General features: G+C 48.5%; 2 protein-coding genes and 1 pseudogene across 8 annotated transcripts in view; 1 reads left to right on the forward strand and 2 right to left on the reverse strand.

Annotated features, from left to right (window-relative positions):
• LOC127035545 (adhesion G protein-coupled receptor E3-like) overlaps positions 1-25,272 on the reverse strand; it is a 91,581-nt pseudogene that overhangs the window by 13,015 nt on the left and 53,294 nt on the right.
• LOC127035293 (uncharacterized) overlaps positions 1,960-25,272 on the forward strand; it is a 67,547-nt gene continuing 44,234 nt past the window's right edge. The window contains exons 1-6 of one of the 4 annotated variants that reach the window (XM_050925008.1): positions 1,960-2,062; positions 5,200-5,397; positions 6,126-6,164; positions 8,094-8,168; positions 12,552-12,807; positions 12,928-13,458. In XM_050925008.1, the coding sequence (XP_050780965.1) occupies positions 5,357-5,397; positions 6,126-6,164; positions 8,094-8,168; positions 12,552-12,807; positions 12,928-13,017 (501 nt within the window). In that variant the 5' untranslated portion in view covers positions 1,960-2,062; positions 5,200-5,356 and the 3' untranslated portion in view covers positions 13,018-13,458. The other 3 variants (XM_050925010.1, XM_050925009.1, XM_050925007.1) reach the window with 3 other exon arrangements.
• Positions 10,256-25,272, reverse strand: part of LOC127035279 (maestro heat-like repeat-containing protein family member 2B) — a 108,631-nt gene continuing 93,614 nt past the window's right edge. For 3 of the 4 annotated variants that reach the window (XM_050924974.1, XM_050924975.1, XM_050924970.1), the window contains one exon: positions 21,570-21,806. The gene's annotated coding sequence lies outside the window, so the exon portion shown is untranslated. Of the gene's footprint in view, positions 10,366-21,569; positions 21,807-25,272 lie in introns of those variants that run through there. The other variant, XM_050924973.1, reaches the window with a different exon arrangement.

A 25,272-nucleotide genomic window follows, 5' to 3' on the forward strand; every position in this document is an offset into this window, starting at 1 on the left:
CCCCCCCATGTAATACCCTCATTCCCTCCTGAGGGGTCCTGAACCCCAGTTTCAGAACCCCTGTACTAGCGGGAGTGTTGTAAGCAAGACACAAGAAGTAATTCTTCCGCTCTGCTAGAGGGATAAGGAGGATCGAGTCCTAGCGATGAAAGAAACCAACATAGAATTTTCCTGATCTTGAATGAGGTTTACAGGGGTCACCGTAATACCAACAGCAAAGGTTTTTGTCTGGGAATTTCTGTATTGGCTGATCTCTGTGCACATGCCAGTCCTGTGCTGCCAACAGTTTAATGTGTGGCTGCTCCAAAATCCCTTCCTTCCTCCCCATCTCACTCTGTCTCTCTCTCTCGTCCATTTACACTCGGCTTTGCCTGTCCCTCCTGCTCCCATCTCTGAGGCTTCCTGAAGTGTTTCCATCTGCTCTGCAGAGAGACCTGCTGGGTACAGACGCCTCTGCCCATTGGGGAGAACCCACCTTTACATTTGCCTTAGCCCTGCTGTGCTGCCGACCAGGAGCTGCCCAAGGTAAGCGCCACCTGAGCCCCCTCTGGCACCCAAACTCCCTTCCAGGGCCTGTATCCTGCTCCCCCTCCTGCACCCCAATCCCCTGCCTGAGCTCCAAGCCCCATCCCTGAGCCTGAACCCCACATCCCCACCTGCATGCCAACCCCATTCCCCAGGCTTGACCTGGAGCCTGCACCCCCTTTCACACCCCAACCCCTTGCCCCAGCCTGGGGAAAGTGAGTGAGGGTGGGGGGCAGCGAGCGGCGGAGGGAGAGGGATGGAGTAGGCAGTGCAGGGGCCTCGGAGAAGGGTGTTTGGGTTTGTGTGATTAGACAGTTGGCAACCCTAGGGAAGAGATGCCTGGCTCCTGGCAGCCCTGCTGACCCCTCTCTGTCCTGCCTCTGGTGTAATCCTGGCCTGGCCCTGGCACAGCCCCTGCTCCGCTCCCAAAGCCAGACCCAGGCACATTGGTGGCTGTGGCTCTGAGACAAACAGAAACACCCCAGTGGACGGACAGGCTGGGCTGGAGGGAGGTGGGAGCCTGGAGGCTGAGCCCTCACCAGCTAAGGCTGAGACCCAGAGGGACCCCGTCCATGGGGCGTAGGGGGCTGGCGCACTGTCCCATACCAGTTCCCAGCTCGCTGCCCCCTCGGCCAAGACCTCTGCCTGTGTAACCCAGGCCCTTCCCAGCTCTACCAGCTGCCCCCTCCATACATCTCGTGGCAGGACCCACCTTCACACACTGTTGAGTTCCTGGTGGAGAGGACGTAGCCGGCCCAGCACTTATACCAGTAGCTCCCGATGGTGTTGATACAAGTGGCCTTGGGGCTGCAGATATCTGGGGAAAGGTTGAAAGAACTGGGCATATTTTGTCCAGAGACAAGATGGCTGATGGGAGACATGATAACAATCTGCAAATATACAAAAGGTTGTTATAAAGAGGACTGTGATCAATTGGTGCCCATGTCCATCAAGGGTAGGACAAGAAGGAATTGGCTTAGTTAGCAGCAAGGGAGATTTAGGTTAGATATTAGGAAAAACTTTCTAACTCTAAGGATGGTTCAGCACAGGAACAAGTGATCTAGGAAGGCTGTGGAATCCCTGTTATTGCGGGGAGTTAAGAACAGATTGGACAAACATCTGCCAGAGATAATCTAGATGCACTTGGTCCTGCCTCAGCGCATGGGGGTGATTGTTTGATCTCCTGAGGTCCCTTCAACTCCACATTTCTGTGATTCTGTGAAGTAATAGGCCCTCTGCACTGTGGTCATTTTCCGCCTTAGGGTATCAGGTACTCAGCAAGGTAAATGCTTTTCGGACTGGGAGAAGTGGTAGGGCAGAAGGAAGAAGAGCAGGGCATGCTGAGAAAACAGTGCTTTCCTGCGTGCAGTGCTGTCGGTTGACACGATATAATGTAACAGGACATGAGTCAGCTTGGCTTCCTGTCTAAGTTATCGAAGATTAGGAGGCTGCAATGCTTAAAATCCTCAGAATTTGACCTCCTGCCCTGATAGCATCTGAGCCACCGTGGGAACCCGAGGTGACGCGTATCCGTTGGGTGAGTGGAACAAAGTCCATGGGTTGAACTCAGGTGGGGCTAGGAGAGTGCAGAGGGGCCTACGGGTCTGTCTGCACCGGGGCTGGAAGGTGAGTGTTCCAGCTCAAGAAGACATAGTCACACTAGCTCTCATCTAGCTAGAAATAGACGTGTTACCGTGGTGGTGGGAGAGGCTGGCCACCCTGAGTGTGTACCTGTGGATTGGACAGGATTGTAGTCAGGGCAGGGAGACTGTCCTGTTGCTTGCCCATGCGTGGCCACACTTCAAGTTTTTGCAGAGCAAGCCTGGGTCTGTCTCCTCGAGCTAGAGTTTACCCCTAGGCATACGCTACATTGGTGTAACGTGCAATTTCCTCTGCTAACTCCAATGCTCACGTTGCACCAGCTGAGACTCAATGCAGATTCTCTGAAGCACTCTTAGATTTACTGGGCCAGATTCCTGGGGCTGGCTGAGATGGGCTCACTTTGAGACCAGAGCATGGAGGGGTCCCAGATGGCTTTTCACTCCTTTCACAGCTACTGAATCACAGGGAATAACTATGGATCGATCTGGTTAAAATCTATTTCTGAAGTGTTCACCCATACATGCTGGGCTAATGTATTACATGATCAATAGGTATGATTCAAATTACATATATTAATATGGATAGTATGTGCTTAACACATGTTAGGATATAGATATTCAAGCCTGTCTGCAAAGGCCTATACTTTAAGAATTTAGGTGTGTTCTTATCCCTTAGCTACTTACAGAGGTATAAAAGAAAATCAAAATCATTGTCTATCTATGTAAGGGCCTTCTCTCACTGGGACAGTCTGAGTCCCTGTTTAGTCATATAGAAATAAGGCAATCAGAAGCTGTTAGGAAGGTGATCCGATCTATCACCTCCAGAGAAAGGGAAGAGCCTAGAAGATATGAAAGGAAATTTAGTTTGATAGTTTTCTGTCTGGTAAGAACTTGCTTATTAATAGACACAGCTGAGAAACCCTTATGTCTGTATAAATGTAGTTGTGAAATCCTCACTTCTGTATTGTTTTGTATGTTTATTTGCATGGTCTCTGTCTGGTTCTGTGATTGTTTCTGTCTGCTGTATAATTAATTTTGCTGGGTGTAAACTAATTAAGCTGGTGGGATATAATTGGTTAGCTAATCATGTTACAATTTGTTAGGATTGGTTAGGTAAATTTTAGTAGCGGCAATGATTGGTTAAGGTATAACTATGAATATTTCTATATAAATTTAGGGGCAAATAGAAAGTAAGTTGGGATTCGAAAATAAGGAAAAGCGAACTTGAATTTAAGCTTGCTGGAAGTTCACCCCGATAAACATTGAATTGTTTGCACCTTCGGACTTCGGGTATTGTTGCTCTCTGGTCATGCGAGAAGGACCACGGAAGGGTGAGAATGAAATAATAAACCGTCTAACAACACAAATAACATCCCATTGTATATACACCTCTAGCAGTTAGGTAGCCTGGAATAGTGGCCTGTATCTTCCTATAATCTTATTCAACTATGCTAAGTACCTCATAACACCTTGCATTAGCCAGGAAAACTGTCAGGATCAGCACATATGGGTGTTCTACTGTAGTAGCAGGCAGGGAGTTACTTTCATTGGAATGTCCCAAAGATAAGGACAATATATACGGGACAAGTCTAGGAGCTGTATCACACTCTTGGTACCTGGAATTCCTGAGTCCAGGACAAAGAGCTAAGGGGTACCGTGTGGTACCAGGAAAAACAAGGTAGAAAGGTTATTGGTTAAGGATAGCCTCACAGGGTGCATACAGTACCTCTTTCCTTGTAAACAGGTTGGGTATAGAAAGAACAGCTTTAGGGGTGTGTATGTGGATGCAAGCCTTCTTTGTAAGGTGAATTCAGCACTGCTGCAGGAGACAGGTTCCTGAAAATTGGAGTTGTATTGAACCTTTGTTCCTGTAATATGCTGTTACTGACTTTTAGCAATAAACCAGACCGATATTGGTTATTTGGTCTCTTGGGCATATTGCATAACGAACCAAGGTGTGGTCAAGCAATTGACCATAGGGTTTACAAACAGAAAGGAAACCCAGAATCTTCAGAACTGGAAAAGTTTCAGAGTGGTAGCTGTGTTAGTCTGTATCAGCAAAAAATAACGAGGAGTCCTTGTGGCAGCTTAGAGACTAACAAATTGATTTGGGCATAGATTCATAGACTCTAGGACTGGAAGGGACCTCGAGAGGTCATCGAGTCCAGTCCCCTGCCCTCATGGCAGACCAAATACTGTCTAGACCATCCCTGATAGACATTTATCTAACCTACTCTTAAATATCTCCAGAGATGGAGATTCCACAACCTCCCTAGGCAATTTATTCCAGTGTTAACTACCTGACAGTTAGGAACTTTTTCCTATTGTCCAACCTAAATCTCCCTTGCTGCAGTTTAAGCCCATTGCTTCTTGTTCTATCATTAGAGGTGAACAAGTTTTCTCCCTCCTCCTGATGACATCCTTTTAGATACCTGAAAACTGCTATCATGTCCCCTCTCGGTCTTCTCTTTTCCAAACTAAATAAACCCAATTCTTTCAGCCTTCCTTCATAGGTCATGTTCTCAAGACCTTTAATCATTCTTGTTGCTCTTCTCTGGATCCTCTCCAATTTCTCCACATCTTTCTTGAAAAGCATAAGCTTTTGTAGGCTAGAACCCACTACATCAGATGCATGGAGTGGAAAATACAATAGCAGGTATAAATACACAACATATGAAAAGATGGGAGTTGCCTTACCAAGTGGGAGGTCAGTCAATTCAATTAACAATAGGATACCAAGGGAGGAAAAATCACTTTTGTAGTGGTAATGAGAGTGACCACTTCAAACTATTGACAAGAAGGTGTAAGTAACAGTAGGGTCAAATTAGTATGTGGGAAATTAGGTTTTGTAATTACCCAACCACTCCCAGTCTTTATTCAAGCCTAATTTGATGGTGTCCAGTTTGCAAATTAATTCTAGTTTTGCAGTTTCACGTTGGAGTCTGTTTTTGAAGATTTTTTGTTGAAAAACTGCCACTTTTAGGACTGTTACTGAGTGACCAGGGAGATTGAAGTGTTCTCCTATCGGTTTTTGAATGTTATAATTCCTGATGTCAGATTTGTGTCCATTTAGTTTTTTGCGTAGAGACTGTCTGGTTTGACCAATGTACATAGCCTGAATAAAGACTGGGAAGCAGATATTAACGAGTGTCTGGGGCTCAGTGGAGTAAACTGCGGACCCAACATCAACTGCACCAATGTGACTGGGAATTACTCCTGCAGCTGCATCGATGGATACGAGTCCAGGCCTGGGAAAGCCAAATTCCCGCACGTGAGTGAGAACAACTGCCAGGGTGAACTCTCCCCTTGCTGCCACTACTCCCTGCTCAGTCCCCCACAGCCCTGGGTTCATTCCAGGCCTGGTGCTGCAGCCGAGGCTGCTGCCATCTGCGGCAAAGGCACCCGATCCACTCACCGGGGCTGTAATCAGCTGTGACCCTCAACTGCTGCCCCAGCACATGGGGGCCAGGATCTCCCCTGGCTCGGTGTTTGGATTGGGACTAAACCCCTAGGTTTGCAGAAAAGCACCAAGGAGACGGGTGGGAAGCCTCGCTGCTAGGGCACCCCTGAGCCTGGGAAGAAGCCTCATATATGGTCCATAGCCATAGCACAGTGCGCTCTGCCCCCTATGGGCTCCGGGGAGCAGAGAATAGGCACAGCACAGTGTGCCCCAGCCATGCCCCCGATCCTCCGCCATGGGTCCTGGAGAGCAGAGAATAGGCACAGTGCCTGATGCTCTAGCCTGGTCCCCAATCTGCCCTGATTGGCCCCAGGGTGCTGAGAATAGCCACAGCGCAGGGTACTACGGCCATGCCCCGAACCACCCCCTTCAACAGGCGGCCGGCATGGTGGGTGTAGGGCCCTTACAACAGCTCCAGGCTGGCTGGGGAGGCCCCTGCACAGGATGGGGGGGATTGTCAGAGACCATTACGCTGCCACAGTGGCCCAGCAGGGCCTCGGTGTAGCTGTGAATCTGACCTTTGACTGTTTAATACTCAGGACACCGGTCACCTGGGTCCTGGGACTCCCGTTGCGCAGGTCATTACAGGTGGGTGCACTGGCCGCATGTCAGGGGTCTGAGGGCTTCGGTCATAGACCCCCGAGTGCCATCAGAGAGCAAACAAACTAATTTAAAGGAACACCATCCAATTCCCCCTCACTCCCCTGGGCGCAGCCCACCCACCCTTCTCCTAGTGCTCCATGGGAGAGGTGGGGCTTGGTGTATCCCAGATGGGGAGGGGATCCATCGGGCTGGGGTCTTTAACAATGAGTGTGGCTTCCCTTCTTGTGACTAGCTCCAATTCAGCACCTCCTTTCTTCTCTCCATCATTGCAGCTCCCGGATTCGCGGCTGCCCCGTGTCTCAACCGTCCGGCCAGGTCATGCTGTGATCCCCATTCTGGGGGAGCCTTTCAAAGTCAGACCCCTCTCTCCTATGCCTGCTAGTGAAACCCTTCCTCCGGAGCTCCTAGCCCCCCTTGCCTCAGGGCCCCACCATCGGGCCCAGCCCTCGGGCTGTAGAGAATCCCCACCTGTCCCCTCCCAGGCAAGCTTCCTTCTAGCTAGTGCCCTGCACGCAGCCTAAGTCACTTTCCCTTTGCAGCTTAACTGACAGATATGGCCCCCCCTTAACCCCATTCTGTCAGGGCTAATGCAGGGAGGGGCTCGCAGGGTCATGGTCTGGATAATATTTGGTCCCCAGTCTGGGATGGGGTGGGAGACATTGTGCTGCAGGGATTGGGGCCCTGCAAATAGCAGGGAAGAAAGGAGAATAAAATGAGGGGGAGGGTAGATGGAGCAGACAGACTGACTGACAGACCACGTCCCCTGCAATGGGTTGGGGGTGTCTCCATGGTCATTCGCCCCCCAGTGCGCCCCCTGCCCTACTATGTGTGACCCCCTCCCACCCTGCTGTCCCTTCTTAGACATTGATGAATGCTGCAAGATCTCAGATATCTGCAGTCCCAAGGTCATGTGTATCAACACCAATGGGAGCTACTGGTGTAAGTGCCGGGCTGGCTACGTCCCCTCCAACAGGAACACAACCCTGTGCCAAGGTGGGTCCTGCCACGAGGGGCATGGAGGAGCATCTGAGGGGGCTGAGCAGAGTCTGAAGCTACATAGGCAGAGGTCTTGCCCGAGAGGGCAGGGAGCTGAGAACAGGTCTGGCATGTCTCACCAGGCCCCCTGCTCCCCATGGACAGGGTCCCTCTGAGTCTCAACCCTAGCTGGGGAGGGCTCATCCTCAAAGCCCTCACCTCTCTCCAGCCCAGCCTGTCCGTCCACTGGGGTGTTTCCAGTTGTCTCAGAGCCACAGCCACCAGCGTGCTCATGTCTGGCTTGGAGAGCGGAGGGATTCTCCCCTCCCTCCATACAGGAAGGCGATTCTGGAAGCAGAATGACTGTACCCAATTGGGCGAGGAATGTGGGTGAAGCCAACACCAATTAAGATGCCTGTACACCAAGGCAAGGAGGCTGGGTAACAAAATGGAGGAACTAGAGCTAATGCTGCAGGAAGTGGAACCAGACACTGTAGGGATAACAGAAACCTGGTGGAACAGACATGGCTGGAGTCCAGGGATTGAAGGGTATGTGCTGTTCAGGAAAGACAGGAACAAAGGCAAACAAGAAAACCCTTGAGTCATCAGTTTACCCATAAACAAAGCTAGTGTTCTCCCTTGAACCATTGTATTTTCTCTACAACCCCCCTCGCCCCACCTATGCCCAAGTAAGGTTCTGATGTATAGATCCAAACTCTGCATCAATTCCACTGGGATTCCATCTCCTGACTGATTGTGCTGGGGGGGCTCTGCCTGTCTCCAGCACTCAGGACCCTGAGCTACCACCATCACCTGGGAACTCCGACCAGTTCAAACCCCATGGAGTGGGTGAGATCCATCCCTCTCTCTCCGTTTTCTTTTCTACCTCAGGTATTAACCTTTAAAATGTAACTGTTATGTTTGTTTAGCTCTCCTGGTGTAAAAGCAGCAAAGAATCCTGTGGCACCTTATAGACTAACAGACGTTTTGGAGCATGAGCTTTCGTGAGTGAATACCCACTTCCTCAGATGCATGTCTCCTGGTGTAGTTATCACTATGATTCAATACATAACTTCTATGGTTCAGCTGGTTGCTTCTCTCTCTTCTCTGAATTTTAATCTTTTGTGTTTTAGCTTCCCCCATTTACTCTGCAGCGACGCTTCTTGTACTTAAGCTAAAGATCCCTGTAGTGCCCCCAAAATACTGTGGGGTTTGCTCATCAAGTGGGTTACTACCAGTACAATTGTAATGTGAAAATGGGATAGAGATGTTTTAAACTTGGGGAACATGGGGGTGGGGAGAGGGAGCTGAAAGTGCTGCTCAACCCAGCTGATTGAGTAGAGGAACGAATGAGGGGATCAGCTGGAGAGTGCTGATTGACCTGATCCTCTCAGACTTGCTCTGCTAGTGTGTGTGTGCACATGTTCATCTAGTTCTAGGGCTGGAGGAACCCAGCCCTGGGGAACCTAGGTCCTGCAGGGTAGCTCCATTGGGAGGAGACTTGCAGAAGGAAGGAGTAGAGCTCCATATGAACACACAAGAGACTTGCACAGCACGTTGATAGAATTACAGAACCCCTCCCCCAGAAGAGTAACCCTGATAAATGAGCCAACCTCCAAAGTGACAGGCACAACTGGGAACAGCATACAAAAAGCCCTTTTCCTTCCTCAGGAAAGCTGGATCCCAGGCATGTTGGTTAATGCTGCTGGGAGAATGCTTTAGGTGAAAAACTGCTGTAATAATTGATTTTAGACGCTAAGAAGCATATTATGATTTTCATGTTATATGTAACCAGTTCTGTTTCCATGATCTTGACTCGGTACCTCTTAAATCTTAATCTTTGATAATAAATTTAGGATTATTCCACTATACTTATGTCTCAGTGATGTGAGCTTATAAAGATCTGATCCTGAGCTGTACCAATCAGCTGTTCCTCGGTAATTTCTGTGAGTGTCCTGTAACAGTAACCTGATGCTACTGGGGGACACTTTCAGAGGGGCCTGGGGGCTGCGGTGCAACTAGTGTTACCGTGCAAGGCAGAGCAAGGGCTGGCAGAGCCCTATGGAGATTGGTAGGCTGGCTTACAGACCGGTGGTGTTATGCTTGATTAGATATCAGCTCCATGAGAAAATTTTCCTCCTGATCAACTATTCTCCATGTGCACTGGATGCAGGAGAAGTAGGAATCAGCTAAATCTGCAGCAAGGGAGATTTAGGTCAGATATTAGGAAAAACTTTCTAACTATAAAGGTAGTTAAGTTCTGGAATAGGCTTCAAAGGGAGGTTGTGGAATCCCTGTTATTGGAGGTTTTAAAGAACCTATTGGACAAAGCTATCAGGGGCGGTCTAAGTATAGTGCTGGATGGGATGATATTTCTAGGACCCTCTCAGCCCTATATTTCTAGGATTCTCTGAACTGTGGAGTTTAACTGGTGAGCTCCGCAGTGAACTGCCCCATCAGCCTTCACCCAGCTCTAGTCCAATGTGAATTATTAACAAAATGAACTGGTCCCCGACATGAAGACGTCACAAGACCAGTGAGCACAGCAGGACATTCCCTATCAGAGATACCCAATGACAGTCGTTCCCTTGTAGTGCAGTGGGGGAAACTAGGGAATCCAATGGTTCCTCTCGGATAAAGTCTTGCAGGAGGACACAAACAGGGACTTGGCTTAGAAAAGCAGAGATGCCTTCCCTCACACACTATTACAGGCACCTATCCTAAGTCTGTAAGTAAACGGACACAGTTCACAGACAGCCTTCTGACCCAGAAATAGGCTAGACAGGAGGGAGGATAACTCACCAGAACACAGTCCATTCCACTTACAACCCAGAATTCATCAGCAACACTGAATTCCCAGAAAAACAAAGAAGAGAATATGACTAAGAACCAAACCCCCGATCACTAGCTACAGGGATTAGCTCTAACTTTGTGGGGATCCCGGAAGAGTGATTAGAGATCCTAGAGAGGCGTTGAGCTGAAGTCTTCCAGCTCCAGAGAGAAAGGTCAAGGGAGGAAGCCCCCACATCATGGTTACAGTGGACATTGAAGAAGCCCCAATTTCTCTGAAAAACAAAATCAGGCCTCTGAATTGAAACAGATACTTCAAACAGTTTAATAGGAAATGTGTACACAGTATATACAAAATCTGGAGCTGAGTTATTTACATATGACCTTGTTTGTGAGATACACGGCCAGCACCTGAAAAAGAAATGTGAAGAGTCATCAGGATTTGTCCAGTTCCCCTTAATACACATAAACAGAGTGGAGAATACTAGGGAATAACAACATGAGAACATGGACCGGGGATAAGCTGCTGGATACGGTAGAGAAAACAATCACCAAAACAGGAAACACTACAAGATTAGGGGAACCCATATTACTTAATAGAGTCACTTTTGAATTAGCAGAATGTGTCACTTCAACAGGGGTCTCTATTGATTTCCTTCCAATAGTCAACTGTTACATGAACATTGTCTCCCCATTGAGAACTATAAGCAACAACATCCCAGACTCCTTCTGAGTTTCACCCTCCTCTGCTAACTGCTGCCTGGTGAATCCTCACAGGCCCTGAACCAGGGGGACAATAAATTGGAGAATGAGGTGGTGATGGAGACTAGAAACCTGATCATTTAGTGACCTTTTGCTATGAGATGGAGGATCATAGTAGCTAACTTTGGAGGAGGAGTTATATCTGCTGAGTGCCTTCTCTGAAGGGCAGAGCATCCTTATCTCCCAATAACACCAGTGGGAGTTTGAGAACACTCAGCAACTCATAGGCTTGGGAAAGACAAATACAAAGGCCTTGGGCGGCTAGAGTTAAGCACTGAAATCTGCAGGTAGAAGCCTAAATACCCATTATAACCACCTGCAGAGGTCCTGATTAGGGCATTTAAATCTCTATCAGCATTGTGGTGTTTCAAATAGATATTTGAAAAACAAGGGGACTGATGTTTAAAGGCATCAGACAACTTGATGCCACGTGAGTGGGTTTTCCAACCCCGGATACGTAAACTCAGACTCCTAACAACCACGGGTCGGTGCATCAATAGGGGTGGGGTTAGTTGTAAAGTCACTCTTTTGCTGCCCTATGTTGCAGTGGAGCAGGGCAAAGTAGCCATAAAGCTGCCCTAAGAGGCAGCTAGGAATTCCCCAGCATGTGCAAATCCCTAAGACCCAGAGAACCAGCATACAGAGTGTATAGCCAGTGTAGCTGGCTGTATGTCACCAACTCCTAGCTTCCCACCCAAGTATATTGGGTGTGAGCTGGGAACAGAAGATGGCACACACAGTGTGCATTGTGCTATAGCTATCTCCAGTGCAGCAATGGATGTTACGAGACAGCATAACTTAGAACAACCCAGAGCCTAGAGCTCAGCTGTATTTGAGGATCTGGGCTAGTACTTGGCTGTTACTATAGTAATGACCCCTGAGCAAGCAGTATAATGTACATGCTTATCACGGAACTTGTCCAGAGGCTGCATGTCCATCAGAATGACTAGATGTCCTGCTGTGTAATAAAAATGCTTTGAGTAATAAAAATCAACACAAATTACTTTACAGGGCCTGATCCTTCTCTCACTTACAGCATCTGAGCAGTAGGACAATGGCGAATACTGCCCAGTATTATAGTTGCCTCTGTCTTGTTGCAATTTTGGGTAGCAGGAGCGAGGAGTGTAAAGGCCCTACTGTCAATCAAAAGTTAACCCCACCCCTTGACCCAATAAGCCCTGCCCACCGGTCATCAGAAGCCCCACCCCATGGGGGCATTACTTCCGGGGTCAAGGCGGACACATGACCAGAAGCACGGTGTGTCATGTGACCCCTCTAAGAACTCCTTCCACTATACCAATCAGGATAGGTTTTGCCCCGATAGGAACGCCCCGAGAGAAGATTTAACCAATCAAGGGGAGTTCCGGGGTTTGTGTGACCCCTCTAAGAGCTCCTCCTACTGCCCTCTACCAATCAGGAGGGGCTTCAGCCACTAGAAACCACCCTGAGAGGAGATTAGACCAATTGGGGGGAATTCTGGGATGGGTTGACCATCCAGAAGTGGTTCGTATGAGCCCTCTAAGAACTCCTCCCACCACCCTCTACCAGTCACGATGGATTTCGGCTGCAGAGGACTGCCCCGAAAGGAGACTTGACCAAAATAGGGCAGGTTCTGGGATGGTGCGACCACCCAGAAGAGGGTCGTGTGACCCCTCTAAGAACTCCTCCCAATGCCCTCTGCCAATCAAAGTGCAGCACCATCACCCCATAAGTCTCAGCGCTGGGCAGAGGAGGCCATCTCTTACCAAGAAGACGTGTTTCAGAAATTGTGGAAAGGCTGAGAGGAAACGTGGACTCCTTTACCACCCCCCTGAGAACTTCAGATTTTGTTTTAGCCCCACGGACCTTTGGACTTGTGTGGAGAATTGCTACAGCAGCAACAGTTCTGAAGAGGATGAGGGAGCAGCCGAGGGGATTCCTTTGGCCCAGCCATTGATGGATATGCCAGAACCTGAACCTGAAGCCCAACCATTCATGAGACACCCCGATGAGCATTGTGGCCTCTCATTGTCCACCACCCTGGAGGAGGAAGGCGATCATTGCTTGGGGGAGTTACCGGCGGACAAGCTGAACAGAAAAGATGTCACTCAGGTAGATGAATGATTAAGAAGCAACAGTTGATGATGAGGTGTAATGAGGTTAGGAACCTGGGGTTGTGTAAATCTAAAAAACAAGCAGTGAGAACTTACACTTGTTTCTTGTCTGAGACAGCTCGATGATGCCTTTCTAGAGGACCCAGAGGCCCTGGACAACGTTGCATCAAGTAGCAAAGATGAACCGGGCCCGCCTTGTTTTTGCTGAATGCTGCTAAAAATTGTTGAAGAGGACTTCGAGGATGAAGGTTATGAGTTTAGGAGAAGGTTTGGCATAGAACTCGCTGAACCAGTGCCATATCATGAGCATAAAAATGTATGTGGGCTGTTGTATGAGTTGCTGTTTGTCCTGTTCTTAATCACTGTCTTAGGGAAAAGCTTTTTGAAGATTGTGAGGGCTGTGTCATAGATGCCCCAGCCCAACAGCACCATGACCGTGTGATTTGGACTTCAACTTTATACGTAAATTTGTAAATTTAAATATGTAAATTAAAAAAACATCTATTGAAAGGGGCTTTGTGTCTATCTGCATTTCTGTTAGAAGGTATCTGGCCCTTAAGTGAGCTAAAAGTTTTAATGGAGCCTCTTGGTTTCTTTTCAAGGAGCTGTATGTCTTTTAAATTAAAAAAAATGGTTTGTGAGAATCTAATTTTTGTGTTTTTGTGTAAAAAAGACATCCATTTACAGCAAAAAGCTGAAATGTATGTTGTGGGAGGGGAAAATCCTAAAAATGTGTTTACAGTGTAACCATTCTGCCCATCAGAGTTGGCAACAACAAGGACTGGATTCAGTATCTAGGAACTCCACACAATGCAAAACTCGCTCAAGCCCCAAGCAGTGGGGCACTGAGACTCCCCTACTACAAGCTAAAATCACCACTTACTGTGTTAAGTTGTAGGGGGACCTCAGTACTTGTTCACCATTAGCCCAAAATGAATTCCGCTCTGCAGTCTGTAACCAAACTTCTCTTGGACTCAAAATTAGCACTAACATTATGCAGTAGAGGCAATGGAATTGGGGGATGGGTCAGTGCATCATCAGGTACAAATAGCTGTCCCCAGTCTCTCTCAATTTACTGAGTTTTGGAACCCATGTCCCTTGCCTAGCGAGTGCTACTTAGTTGATGGCGAGTCCCTCCATCATAAAAGGCCAAGTACAGTTTCACTGTCCTTGATTCACATAATCAGGATAACAACACTTTATTCTTTCTGCCTCAATAACAGAGAAACTGGGGATCCCACAGCAGCCAAAGTGACAATTTGGGCTACTGTGGGCTCATGATCAGCCCCTGACGTTCTTTTCCACAACTCACCACCAGATGATGGTGTCTCTGCAGCTTGAGGTCTTCAAACCATTTTTGAGGATTTCAATAACTCTGTCCTGGGATAGGGGTTGTATAAAATTGGATGGGTGGGGTTCTGTGGCCTGCCTTGTGCAGGAGGTCAGACTAGATGATCAGATTGGTCCCTTCTGACCTATGAGTCTATGAGTCTATGAGATGTCAGGGTAGATCTCATCCTGACTCTGCTTACAACAGTAAAACAAACAGGGATGGTTCAGACATGTGCTTGAGTACAATAGAGTTGACTCATTCTGTTGAACTGAATGGTTATAACCACATCCTCACCGAATAGCGAAGGTAATTGTGATTACTTACCCTTGTTGCCATAGGGATAAATTTGACTGGTGTGCACCCATAGTAAGGGAGGTGAGTGGGTGAGTTCTGATTAATATGAAATGAAATGAAACCTCTGGAATTCGCAGATGCTGTTGGACAGTTTAAATATAACCCCTGGAGTTGATAGAGCGCCATTGGACAGTTTAAAGGACCCAGGAGTTGGCAGAACTCTATTGGACAGTTTAAATATGATCTGGGCGTTGTCTGACTGCTATGGGCACTCTTTCTAGCAATTCAAAGCCATTAAAAGTTTAAATTAATATATTTACAAAAAACAAACACACACCCCCCCGCACACGCACACACAAGGGTCTAAGCCAAAACTGAAATGTCTCAAGGGTTCACAAACCTTCACCATACTTAGAACGAGCATTTGCTCTAAAGGCAATCAAACATTTAAAATCTCTGGGGGGCTTATTACGGTTGTGATACAACCATTTTATTTCAACCACCACCCAAACTTTATGCATGAAAGAAACATGTTTTAAAAAACAAGCCCCAAAGAGATGTACTGATATCTGCAAAAAGTCCCCACTTGGGAATGGGGACAGTTACATTAAGGATTCACTGTTTAATACTGTAAGAAGGCCCTACAGAAAAATATATTTTAACTAAAAGAAAAAAATATACTGAAAGCAGCTCAGTTGTGCAGACAGCTTAATTCTTCCACCCCACCTCACAAAAGGGAATGTTAGGAAGGGGCCTTAAGTCCTTAAGTATCTAGTATTTCAGAGTTGTAGAGATCAAATCAACCTGCTAGCTACTATTTTGAAGTCTGTTTGAAACAAAGGATTAGGATGATATAAAAACCTCAGGTATTTTGGAGACTTTTTTTTTTTTTCCAACAGAAACTCTCTTGAATGGCTGCTGGACTGCAAGAGGAGGTATGCTTCCTGTTTTAAACTCTGAAAATATACACAGGGCCGGTGTAAGGAAGTTTTGCGCCCGAGGTGAAACTTCCACCTTGCGCCCTCCCAACCCTGCAGCAGCTCCCATTTGTCCTGAGGCGCCCCCCCCCTCGCGGCAGCTTCCCGCCCCCTCAGCAGCTTCCCATTCCCAGGCCCGGGGAGCCCTGCGGTACCTCCCCACCCTAGCTCACCTCTGCTCCACGTCCTCTCCGAGCATGCGCTCCTGCTCTAATTCTCCTCCCAGGCTTGCAGCGCCAAACAGCTGATTGGCGCAGCAAGCCTGGGAGGCAGGAGAAGTGCAGCAGCGACTGCACGGTGGAACCCCTGGGCTGTTGGCAGTGGTGCACTGACCCAGGGGAACCCCTGGGCTGCTGGCTGCCGGCGGCAGCGCGCTGACCCCAGGGAACCCCTGGGCTGCCGGCGGTGGCGCGCTGACCCCGGGGAACCCCTGGGCTGCCGGCGGTGGCACGCTGACCCCGGGGAATGCAACTCAGACTCCCTCTCCCTCCCAGGGCAGCGACCGCTCAAACACTTAAAAAAAAATAGAAGGCGCCGCTTTTTGGTGCCCTAGGCAACTGCCTAGTCCACCTAAATGGTAGCATCAGCCCTGCCAATCGCTACTAACCTTTTTGGTGAAAATTGGAACCAAAAAGGTCAGTTAGCACTTCTGCCTCCCCTTCCTCCATTGACTAATGGGCCTACCCTGTCCCTGCCCTTACTCTTGCTTCTAATGTATTTGGAGAATGTTTTTCTCAGTCCTTTGTGTAAGATGAGGGAAGGTTATATATAAAGATGCATGAAGCAGAATATGGACTCCAGGCAGGACCCCGTTTGTTACATGAGAGAGAGATGTGGCGCTTTGTAAAGCTCCAGTCCTCTTTTCTTCTGTTCCCATAACAGTCCACACCAGCTCCTGCCCCTTTTTTACCTCTGAAGTTTTCTGGAGTGGGTTGTGCTGAAATGTGACCATTTCAAAATTCAGATCAAGTTTAGTCTGACTATGAAAAACAAAAGTACAAAACACTACTGCACCCACACACAATCAGAGAAAGAGTTTTCTTTGGCTGTGATGCTGCAACCAGCTTAGCACAGGTGTACCTCTGTGCCTACACAAAGCTCATTACAAATGATCAGAGCCATAATCTGTAAGCTGTTTGGGGCAAGGGCTATCTTGGTATCTGTTATGTATGGAACTGAGCATGTTCTTAAGTGCATTACATTTGCACTTCCTTTCCAAAAAGCCTTTACCTCTGGTTAAGCCAAAGCATGAACAACTGCCTCTAGCAAGGAATTCATTTGAAAGTAATGAGCAACTGCAAAAGGGAAGGAAGAGAAAAGTATTTATAATAGAAGTGGGAATGCAGCATCACATCAGGATGCGCCTGCTCCCACTCTGCTCATAAGTAAGTTTGGAAAGTAGTAGTTTACTGGGAAAAATCTGTTTCATTTTGCAGGGGAAAAAGGTGGGGCCACACTGACGCATCTACCTAATAAAATAAGACTCGTGAAATTATGCAAAACTTGTTCTTTCCTTTTTCTGAAACTGGCATTCACAGGCCCTGCATCATTCACAGTGTAGTAATGAAATGAAATGAAAACATTTTTGATTGCTCAGTAAAAGTTTTGTTTCTAGTAAAACACTATGACCGTACTTTACGTACTCAAGCACATAGGGGGCGAGCTATATATTCCCAGGAGGGGCCCGGACCCAGCTCCACCAATATTTGGGGCTGGGTGTCCCCCCGGCCCCACTTGCCAGCCCCCTCCCCCAAACGTCCCCTGGCCCCAACTTGCTGCTTCCACGGACAGCCCCCGGAGCAGAGCATCTCTGACTCCTCCGAGCTGCTCCGTGCTGCCTCCCTGCAGCAACTGCTGCCCCCCATCTTGTCTGGCAGGGCAGACTGACTCTGAGCCTGCCCTTCCACCTCAGACAGGCGGCGCGCTGACCCGGGGGACACCCTGGGATGCCGGCTGCCGCGGCAGCACTCTGACTCGGGGGACACCCTGGGCTGCCAGCTGCCGCCGGCAGCACCAGCCAGTCAACCATTTAAAAAAAATTTGGGGGTGCTTTTTGGCACCCCCAAATCTTGGCACGCTAGGCAACCGCCTAGTTCGCTTAAATGGTTGCACCGGCCCTGAATATATATTATATAATATCACTCGTTGGCTGTGCTGTCTTAGTAAATAATGATGCCTGTGTTTATTGCAGTGTGATCTGTTTAGCATGGAACCAGTAACTCTAAATTGCATTTCATCACCAGGCCAAGGTAAAAACCATTTTAACTGTAGTTTTGCTTATAACTTCAGGTACCACACAGGTTGTGTAGGGATTTGGGGCTAATACTAACTAAGAGTTTTTTGCTTGTTCTTTAATCCAAAGGCCCAAACACACATGGGGGAAACAGAACAAGCATATGCCTGCAATTTATCCTGTAGTAGAAGGTAACTTTCTGCAATTGGCTTTTAAGTGCATGTGGGTTTATTGAAAACTACTTTGTTGCAAACTGTGTTTTAAACTCTCTCTCTCTGTAAAACATAGGTGGGATTTTTTTTTAAAGTATATGGCTGCAAACTGATGGTCATGGTGTGTTTCAAACTAAAAAGGTGTTTTTTTTTTGTGTACAAAATGTGTTTTAAACTGGATTTTAAAAGTTGAGTTTAAAAGCAGTTTGGTTTTTATTTTGCAAAATGAGGTGTATTTAAAAATATGTTTGTAGGTTTGTTGTTTTAAAGTGGTAGAAATAAACTCAAAACTCCTGTTTGTTGTACAGCCTGAAATGGATTATTTTGTTTTAAAGCTATGACTTTTTATATAGAAAAATACCCTAATGAATATTTTATTTTTAAGTTTACAGGACAGTTTCATGTGATTTATAATAGTAATAATAATAATATTCTCTGCTCCACAAACCTATCTAATACCAGCGGCGTGAGAGACCCTGACGAACTCTATCAGTACCTGTTTTGCCCCAACTACAAGGTTTCATCCTGCGAGTTTATCGACGATGAAACAGCATGAGTGTCTTGGCAGGATGCAAAAGACCGGTACTCTGTCTCTGGAAATACCAATGTTTTCTTAGCCTGTTTCACCACTGCTTATGCCCACTTAGAACTATACAACTTGCTAGATAGGTTGCAAGAGCGGTGCCCGTACCATGACACAGACTTGGTGATATTTGTGAAAAGAGAGGGTGACTGGAATCCCCTTCTGTGGGATTATTTAGGGGACCTCACGAGCAAGATCCCACCAGATCAACACATCACCGAGTTTGTGTCGGCAGGCCCAAAAACATATGGGTATAAGCTGTCAGGAGAAAAGGCCTGCAAGAAAGTCAAAGGTATTACCCTGAACATAGCGAACTGTGAAAAGATCAACTTGGACAGTTTGCAAGATCTAGTCCTGGACTATTGCACAGGCCTGTGAAAAAACACCTCCAAAAAGATAGAGGTGCAGCAGCCCTCTATCATAAGGAACAAAAATCAATGGTAAATAGAGACAAAACCCCTTAAGAAAACACAGAAAGTCGTTTCCAATAAGAGGGTCCTAGGAGAAGAGTTTAAAACCCTGTCCTACGGCTTTTAAAATGGATCCGAGGTGGAAACACTCCTTTTCTGCAACTCTTGCGGGGCCTAGCAACTGAGGGAAAAGTTACTTTATAAAAAATGTGTTGGATAACGCCAAACAAATGTTGTCTGTTATGCCTGAGAGTATTGGATAACATGGCTATAAAAATCATTGCAGGATACGCATGTCTGGGCTTGTTGAAACATGTTTTGAGCAAGGCTAGATATGCCCAAGAATTTAAATTTAGTTTTTACAAAATTCATCACCATCCGGTCGTTTTGCACTATGTCGTTAGAATACAAGTTTAAAATCCAATCAAGAGATAAACCCTTGCTACGATGATGTAAGAAAAACACGCAATGATCGCTGCAGGCAACAGAGTGAGGGTCTTGTAATTGTCTATTGTGAAACACATTGTCCGTGGCATTTTTGTTTAAAAATGTCATAAAGCTTTTAGGAAACAACACGCTATTCGGGGAGGTGCCCGTATGAGTCAAAAAACTCTCCAAGGTTACACTTCGTCAGATACAAGGTGAGCCAGGATTCACCAGATTGGTTACATGGATGCGTGTTGACCACTAAACCTAAGGGTGGCTGAGACTGATTGCTGCCAGGGAGCCAATCATAAGGGGATTCTTTTTTGTGTAAGAGGTCGTTGATGAGACACGTGAGAGCTGCACGGTGCCCATGTTCACATATAGCCAAGCAGAACATTTCTTCTCTGATTTGTCTCTATGACATTGTCAAAAACCCCATACACGATCATAGTGATGGTGATGGTTAAAGCCATCCCCAAACCTATTTCTGCTCTCAGGTTCCCAGTTTTAATCAGGGAACAGTGATCAGCGCATTCCTGGTCGGGAGACAGGTCAAAGGCAAACAAGATGTAACCCTGTGCAAACTCCTCACGGTTGATTAACAGAGAACCATCTTTCATGTGTTTATCAGCTGTCTGTGCCAGATTCATGTATTCTCTCACGCAGCGTCCTGCCTCAAAGCCTGGTTGCAGAGCCTTGGTTACAGAATATTTCACCCACGCCAGCCCCGTACATCCAGGAAGGGCATATCCCGTCTGGGCTTTGTAATAGTTCCTGTAGATGGTGGAGTCGCTGTAATTTTTTAGGATCGCCATAATGTGTTGCTTTTTAGAAACCTTGCTCTTTCCGGGGACACTGGTGCACCTTGATGATCACCTTACCAAAGCGAAATAAAACGTGTCTGTTCTGATCTGTCTTTATTTCAATGGTAATGGTATCGATGTGGTTTTTTCTGACAGGAACGTAATGAGGTTTATCGTAGGTGATGTGACAAACTCCTTGTTCCTTCCTTGGACAGGGACACAGCGTAACAGGGGAACAGAAAAGTCCCCCACAAACTGGTGTTCTGCAATATCTGTGAACAGACACAAAAAGTTAAAAGCCCTGTGATGTCTGCTGAGAAGGGGAATTTTTAGACGCTGTGCTTGGGGCCCAAACCTAAATGTTAGCTAGCTCCCCGCTGGTAGAAAACATATAAGTAAAATTGGTGGATTTAAGACTAACTTTTCTACCCACAGAGTTGTAGTTCATGACCACCTCAGGTGGTTTGGGATGATGAGCCACAGTACTGTTCATACGATCCAATAATTCGGGTATGGACAAGTAATAATCTCGTCGCAGGATAAAATTCCATGCCATATCTCCAAAGGTGATTTCAAAAGAGGTGTCTTTGTTGATAGTGTTCCGGCTGTGCGGGTATTGTATTTCCACTAACTCTACCTCCCAGGCACTCCAGAGATTCTAGGGCTTAATTAGCCATATTGTAAAATTCAAGCTGTGTTTTGAGGAAAAACTGCAGAGCTGGCATTGCTGGGCAAAGTAATGTAGAATCCGCTGTCGCTCATTTTTTCTCTCTGTCTTTGCAGGAGGAATCTTTTTGTTTGTTTGTTTTGTTCATGTCTAAATGTCACAGACTTGAAAAGCTTCCACCCAGCTGTTAAACTTATTATCCCCCAACCATTTCACCAGTAGCTGCTTTTTTCTCCCTTTTCCTTTATTCGCTAGAACTTTTTTGATCCTGTAAATCCTGTCTTGTTTGGGGTTTACTTTCTGTAATTCTTCATGGTAAAAAGGTTTGTTTAAAAATTCTTTCCACCGATGGGTTTGTAATTGTTGAGGCATGACCTTTGCTAAAAATAGCTTTAAAGGTCTTGGGTACCTCACCACTCGTCTTGTCTTTTAGGCCTAAGGCCCAGGCATATTTGGAAAGAATGTCTATCACCTTTAAGATGTATTTAAAGCCTCTGTTGTGTTTGGAGAACCGGCGCACATCTACCAAATCTGCCTGCCATTGCGCGTCCACATCTGAAACAATGGTCTTGTTTCTTTTAAAACGTATTTGAGCTGGTTTGTGTAAAGTGTAAGCCTCCTGGTGTGAAAGCCAAGCCGTTGCCTGTCTTCTATTTAAAGTTTTACTATGCTTTTTGGCCACTTGAAAAAGAGGATTCACCCTGCCAAAGATCCCAGCTTCCCTGGGTGTATAATATATTTTCTTTAACAGAGCCGTCTGTGGAGACAGGACTGTTTCTGGTACCGTCTTTTACTAACACAAGTATGGAGGGGTCATATGGACACATTTAAATAAGTTTAATTAATTGCCTGGTTTAACACAACCTTTGACAGCCGCCTGTAAAAATGGACACCATGACCCCTACAACGAGGGACTCTGAGCTGATTCATTCTTCTATTTTGTCCTTTTCTGGATTTTCCTCTCGAGATCTGCGTCTCAGACAGGAGCAAAAACAGCTGATGCACAACAGGGCTACCGATGTGTAAGTTCTCAAAGACCTCTTGAAAGGCATCGTCGAGCTGTTGAGAGATTTTCAGACAAAAAACAGTGTTAGCCCCCCACTGCTTGTTCTTAGATTTATGCAATGCCAAGTCGATTCTTAACCTCATTATACCTCCATGATTAACCTTCGCTTCTTAATCATTCATTTACCTGAGTGACGTCTTTCCCATTCACTTTGTCCGCTGGTGACTCCCCCAAGCCATGATCGTCTTCCAACTTTGGGGCGGTGGACAATGAGAGGCCATCACACTCATCAGGGTTCTTCACGAGGCAGGGTCGGCTCTAACATTTTTGCCGCCCCAAGCAAAAACGAAGAGCCCCCGCCCCCCCCCGAGCATCGCATCGTCCAAGTCCCCACTCCGCCGAGCGCGGTGTCGTCCAAGACCCCGCCCCCCGAACATCGCATTGCCCAAGTCCGAGCCCCCTGAGCGTCACGTCGCCCAAGTCCCCCCTCAAGTGTCGTGTCGCCCAAGTCCCCACCCGCCGAGCGTCGTGTCGCCCAAGTCCGAGCCCCCCCAAGCGTCGCGTCCCCCAAGTCCCCACCTCCCAAGTGTCGCCTCGCCCAAGTCCCTGCCCCCCCGAGCATCGCCTCGCCCAAGTCCCTGCCCCCGAACGTCACGTCGCCCAATTCCTCGCCCCCCCAGCGTCATGTTTTGCCGTCCAAGTCCCCGCCCCCCCGAGCGTTTTGCCACTGAAGCCCTCCTCAGCCGAGCGCTGCGTCACCCAAGTCCTTGCCACCCAGCATGGCGCCACGCCTCCCAAGCCCCGCCTCCCCCCAGCACCGCCTGGCCGAACCAAAAAAAACCAAAGCCAAACCCCAAGTGTCGCCCCGTCCCAAGGTGCTGCCCCAAGCATGTGCTTGGTGGGCTGGTGTCTGGAACCGGCCCTGTCACGAGAGTTCTGGGTCGGGTTCCGAGGTATCTATCAATGGTCGAGTCAAAGGGCCCTCCTCGGAAAAGATGGTTACTCACCTTTGTAACTGTTGTTCTTCGAGATGTGTTGCTCACATCCATTCCAGTTAGGTGTGCGCGCCGCGTGTGCACGTTCGTCGGAAACTTTTTACCCTAGCAAATCCAGTGGGCCGGCAGGTCGCCCCCTGGAGTGGCGCCGCCATGGCGCTCAATATATATCCCTGCCGGCCCACCCGCTCCTCAGTTCCTTCTTGCCGGCTACTCCGACAGTGGGGAAGGAGGGCGGGTGTGGAATGGATGTGAGCAACACATCTCGAAGAACAACAGTTACAAAGGTGAGTAACCGTCTTTTCTTCTTCGAGTGATTGCTCACATCCATTCCAGTTAGGTGAATCCCAAGCCATACCTAGGCGGTGGGGTCGGAGTGAGAAGTCGCAGCCTGGAGCACTGCAGATCCGAAGGCCGCGTCCTCTCTCAACTGCTGGACCAGGGCGTAGTGGGAAGCAAAGGTGTGGACCGATGACCAGGTCGCCGCCCGACAGATTTCCTGGATGGGCACACGGGCGAGGAAAGCCAGCGACGACGCCTGCGCCCTGGTAGAATGCGCAGTCACCCGGCCCGAAGGGACGTGGGCCAAGTCATAGCAGGTCCTGATACAGGACGTTACCCACGAGGATAACCTCTGGGAGGAGATAGAAAGCCCCTTCATGCGGTCCGCTACCGCCACAAAAAGCTGGGGGGATTTGCGGAAGGGCTTGGTCCTCTCCACATAGAACACGAGAGCCCTACGAACATCAAGCGAGTGGAGCTGCTGCTCCCTGCCTGAGGAGTGAGGTTTCGGGAAAAAAACCGGAAGGAATATCTCTTGGTTGATGTGGAAGGACGAGACTACCTTGGGGAGAAAGGCAGGGTGTGGCCTCAGCTGCACCTTATCTTTGTGGAAGACTGTATACGGGGGGTCTACCACAAGAGCCCGGAGTTCCGACACCCGCCTAGCTGAGGTGATAGCTACTAAAAAGGCAGTCTTCCAAGAGAGATAAAGTAGGGAGCAAGTAGCTAACGGCTCAAAGGGGGGCCCCATGAGCCGAGACAACACCAGGTTAAGATCCCAGGTTGGAGCAGGGAGTCGGACGTTAGGGTATAAACGTTCCAGCCCCTTAAGGAATCTAGACACCGTCGGGTGAGAAAAAACAGAGTGACCATCCCCACCCAGGTGAAAGGTGGAGATAGCTGCCAGGTGGACCCGCAACGACGATATCGCCAGACCCTGTTGTTTGAGGGACCAAACGTAATCTAAGATATTGGCCACCGAAACTTCCATAGGGCGGAGATCTCTCTCCACGCACCAACAGGAGAAACGATTCCACTTGGCCGAGTATGTCGCTCTCGTGGAAGGCTTCCTGCTGCCCAAAAGCACCTCCCGCACCGGTGTGGAGCAGCACAGTTCAGAGCCGGTCAGCCACGCAGGAACCACGCCGCTAGGTGCAGCGACTGCAGGTCCGGGTGACAGAGAGTCCCGTGCTCCTGGGTAATCAGGTCCGGGTGAAGGGGCAGGGGAACTGGGCCGGCTATGGCCAGGTCCAGCAGCATGGGGTACCAATGTTGCCTGGGCCACGCCGGGGCTACCATGATCACGCGAGCCCTGTCCCTGCGCACCTTCAGAAGGACCCTGTGAACCAGAGGAAACGGGGGAAACGCGTAGTACAAGTGGGTCGTCCACGGAATAAGGAAGGCATCCGCTATCGACCCGAGCTCCCTGCCCTGAAAGGAGCAGAACGCCTGGCACTTCTTGTTCCCCCCGGACGCGAAGAGGTCCACACGGGGATAACCCCACCTCTGGAAGATGGAGAGAGCGATGTCCGGGCGAAGGGACCACTCGTGTGACAGGAAGGATCTGCTCAAGCGATCCGCCAGCGTGTTCCGTACTCCGGGGAGGAAGGAAGCCGTGAGGTGAATGGAATGGGCTACACAAAAGTCCCAGAGTCGCATCGCCTCGTGACACAGGGGAGAGGATCTGGTGCCGCCCTGCTTGTTGATATAGTACATGGTCGTCGTGTTGTCGGTAAACACCGCGACACAACGACCTCGAAGCTGGTGACAGAACGTTTGACAAGCAAGGCGGACCGCTCTCAACTCCCGCATGTTGATGTGCAACCTCACCTCCTGCGGGGACCACAGGCCTTGCGTTCTCAGGGTTCCCAGGTGGGCCCCCCAGCCAAGATCTGAGGCATCCGTTGTCAGGGACACCGAGGGCTGAGGTGGGTGGAAAGGGAGCCCCGCACACACTACGGACTGGTCTAGCCACCAGTCGAGAGAATCTAACACCCCTTGGGGGATCGTGATCAGCATGTCTAGCGGCTGCCTTGCCGGCCGGTAATGTTCGATGAGCCACAACTGGAGGGGCCTCATGCGGAGCCGAGCATAACCGGTCACAAACATACATGCTGCCATGTGGCCTAACAGGGTTAGACATGTCCGCACTGATGTCAAGGGGGCTGTCCGCAGTCGTTGAACGATCGCCGACAATGCCTGGAACCTCGGCAACGGCAGAAGAGCCCTGGCCACGGTGGCG

This window comes from Gopherus flavomarginatus, chromosome 16 (genome assembly GCF_025201925.1).
Source record: "Gopherus flavomarginatus isolate rGopFla2 chromosome 16, rGopFla2.mat.asm, whole genome shotgun sequence".
Taxonomy (NCBI): domain Eukaryota; kingdom Metazoa; phylum Chordata; order Testudines; family Testudinidae; genus Gopherus; species Gopherus flavomarginatus.